The 3,087-nt window shown below is 63.5% G+C and overlaps 1 protein-coding gene across 1 annotated transcript; it reads left to right on the top strand.

Annotated features, from left to right (window-relative positions):
* The first annotated feature begins 986 nt into the window (after nucleotides 1-986).
* On the top strand, nucleotides 987-2,718 carry TMEM158 (transmembrane protein 158). Its single transcript, XM_010589871.3, has one exon. The coding sequence runs from the start codon at nucleotides 1,194-1,196 to the stop codon at nucleotides 2,064-2,066; it is 873 nt and encodes a 290-aa protein (XP_010588173.2). The 5' UTR covers nucleotides 987-1,193; the 3' UTR covers nucleotides 2,067-2,718.
* The last annotated feature ends 369 nt before the right edge of the window (nucleotides 2,719-3,087 follow it).

The raw sequence follows: 3,087 nt of genomic DNA on the forward strand, positions 1-3,087 counted from the left end.
TCTGATCTTGGGCTGTTACTCTTGGCAGTCCTCCACCCACTGTAATATCCTAATGGGAATGAATAGTCCCTTGACACGGATTCTACAGACAAATCTTTCGTAAATGCATGATCACTCGACCTGCCAGGCTCCGGCTCACACATCCGAGAACACGGTTTCCTGGCAGTGAAATTCCCAGCCAGGACCCCCAGAGCCGCAGGGCTTCGGGGCTCACGTTCCCACTGGCCACTCTCCACCCGAAACTCCAATGACTTCTTGGAATTTTCCTCAATGTTTGCTTGCTGTGAGGAGAATACCAAATGGGTGATTGTACAGGGCACGCGTTAAATGCCCGCCAAACTCTCCAGATTTGAGATTTTAAAAGACATGACAGAGAGGCAAAAAGAGCTAGTGGCCCGGAGTTCTGGTTCTGGCTTCTGAGGTGGCCTCGGGAAGTCTTTTCCTTCTTTCGGCCCCCGTTTCACCTGTAAAAAACGAGGGAGGAAGGGGAGCAAGTGAACGCTAAGGCGAGATCTCACAGGCCCCCCTCAGGCGTGACAAAACGGATAGTCTCGGGCCTTGCACGCCCCGCAAGCCTCCCTCCAAGGACGCAACTCGCTCAGAGAGCCTTGTTTACTCGGATCCAGACTCCGGGGACCAGGGAGCGTCCTGCAGGCTCCCCTGCACCCAGACCTTTCCTGGCTTCCGCCGCCCGGCGACCCCCAGCTCCGCCCCGGCCGGCCCACACGCCTGCCCGGAGCCCCACCCCAGCGCACCGCCCAGCCTCCCGCCGGCACCCCTTCTCCCCGCCCCGGCGCGCGGAGCCAAGCCCGCTCTCCCGCCCTCCCCGAGTCCCCGAACTCCGGCGAGGAGGGCGGGGCGGGGCGGGGCGCGCGGGAGGCGGAGTCGAGCCGGGGAATCCTGCTCCGGGCGAGCGCCGGGCCCCGCAGAGCTGCCGGGCCGTCCGAGGGCCCCGGCGCCGGGGGCGGCGGGGAACCCCAGACGCAGCGCGGGCCGGGGAGGGATCCCCGCACCGCGGGAGCCGCTGCCACCGCCTCCTCGCAGCCCCCGCCGGCTGGCAGGTGCCCGGCGCGCTCGCACTCCGCCCGGCCACCAGCTCCGTGGTCCGGCCGTCCGCTCGCCAGCCCGTCGCCCGCGCGCCATGCAGCCACCGCCGCCGCCAACCCCGCGCGCGTAGGCGCCCGCTGCAGGCCATGCTGCCCCTGCTAGCTGCGCTGCTGGCCGTCTCCTGCCCGCTGCTGCCCGTCCGCGGAGGGGCCGCGGAGGCGCCGGGCCTCCTCGGGGCGCCCCCTAACGCCTCCGTCAACGGGTCGTCCCCGGGCGAACCCGCCGCTCCGCGGCTGCTGGCTTCGGCAGCCCCGGGGCCCCCGGAACCCTCGGGCCCGGAGGAGGCGGCGGCGGCGGCGCCGTGCAACATCAGCGTGCAGCGGCAGATGCTGAGCTCGCTGCTCGTGCGCTGGGGCCGCCCGCGGGGCTTCCAGTGCGACCTGCTGCTCTTCTCCACCAACGCGCACGGCCGCGCCTTCTTCGCCGCCGCCTTCCACCGAGTCGGGCCGCCGCTGCTCATCGAGCACCTGGGGCTGGCGGCCGGCGGCGCGCAGCAGGACCTGCGCCTCTGCGTGGGCTGCGGCTGGGTGCGCGGCCGCCGCCCCGGCCCGCTCCGGCCCGCCGCTGGGGCGCCCACCGCCCTGCCCGCCTACCCGGCAGCCGAGCCCCCCGGGCCGCTGTGGCTGCAGGGCGAGCCGCTCCACTTCTGCTGCCTGGACTTCAGCCTGGAAGAGCTGCAGGGTGAGCCGGGCTGGCGGCTGAATCGCAAGCCCATCGAGTCCACGCTGGTAGCCTGCTTCATGACCCTGGTCATCGTCGTGTGGAGCGTGGCCGCCCTCATCTGGCCGGTGCCCATCATCGCCGGCTTCCTGCCCAACGGCATGGAGCAGCGCAGGACCACCGCCAGCGCCGCCGCCACCGCCCCCGCCGCAGTGCCCGCGGGGACCACCGCGGCCGCCGCCGCCGCCGCCGCTGCTGCCGCCGCCGCGGCCGTCACCTCGGGGGCGGCGACCAAGTGACTGCTCCGCTCTTCCCCGCGTCCGTCCCGTGTTCGCGCTCTCGGGTGCCTTTCCCGCCGGGAGACTCGCCCGGTGCGCTTTGTGCTGTAGTGACCGTTAGTTCCTCCGGGGAGGGGGCCGCCAGAAAGGCCCCAGGGTGTCTGAAAAGCAAGGTTTGTGCTGGCTTCTTGCTCGGAAAAAGCTTTATGTGAGTGACCCCTGAGACTGAACGGTGGGACCCGCAGCCCTGAAGACGAGAGGAGGGAAATGGGCCCTTTCCCCTCTATTGCACCCCCCTCCCCTCTTCCTTCTTTGCACCCACGTGCCCTATATTCATGGCAGAAAATGACCAAATCCTGTGTATTTGTTTTATATATTTAATAACTGTTTTAAATGAAAGTTTTACTAAAAAAAAAAATCAAATTGCTATTGTTGTAGTAAGAGACGCTCTTTATATCCGAACATAGTTGTATTTGGAGTTTGTTGTTTTTTTAATTTATTTAAAGGGGGAGGGGGCGGCATGGGCAGGATTTAACGCTGGTATGTTGTTAGCGCTGCGGATGAACTTCACGAAGCTTTTCCAAGTCGATCTACCCAGTGACGTGGTCTGGTGGGCGTTTCTTCTTGTGCCTCTGTGGTTTTTTGGCTTTTAATACAGACATTTTCCTCCAGTGCTGCGTATGTAGTTTGTTGTTGTTTTGTTTTTCCTTTATTTAACGTAGGAAACAGAATCCAAGAATTACAAGGTGTTCCCCTGAAAAGTGAGGGAAGGAATCTCCAAAAAGTTACCAAAAAAAAAAAAAAAAAAACACCAAATCCTTTGCCTCTGACTCGATTCCGACTCACAGCGACCTTATAGGACAGAGCAGAACTGCCTCATAGAGTTTCGAAGGAGCGCCTGGCGGATTCGAACTGCTGGCCCTTTGGTTAGCAGCCGTAGCACTTAAGGCTAGCCTCCAGGCTTTCCAAAACATTAGCGAAGGGCTAATTCTGGGTCCCACGCCTGGATGCCAGAGGAGGGAGTTGGAAACCCTGTCCTTTG

Source organism: Loxodonta africana, chromosome 22 (genome assembly GCF_030014295.1).
Source record: "Loxodonta africana isolate mLoxAfr1 chromosome 22, mLoxAfr1.hap2, whole genome shotgun sequence".
NCBI classification, from domain to species: domain Eukaryota; kingdom Metazoa; phylum Chordata; class Mammalia; order Proboscidea; family Elephantidae; genus Loxodonta; species Loxodonta africana.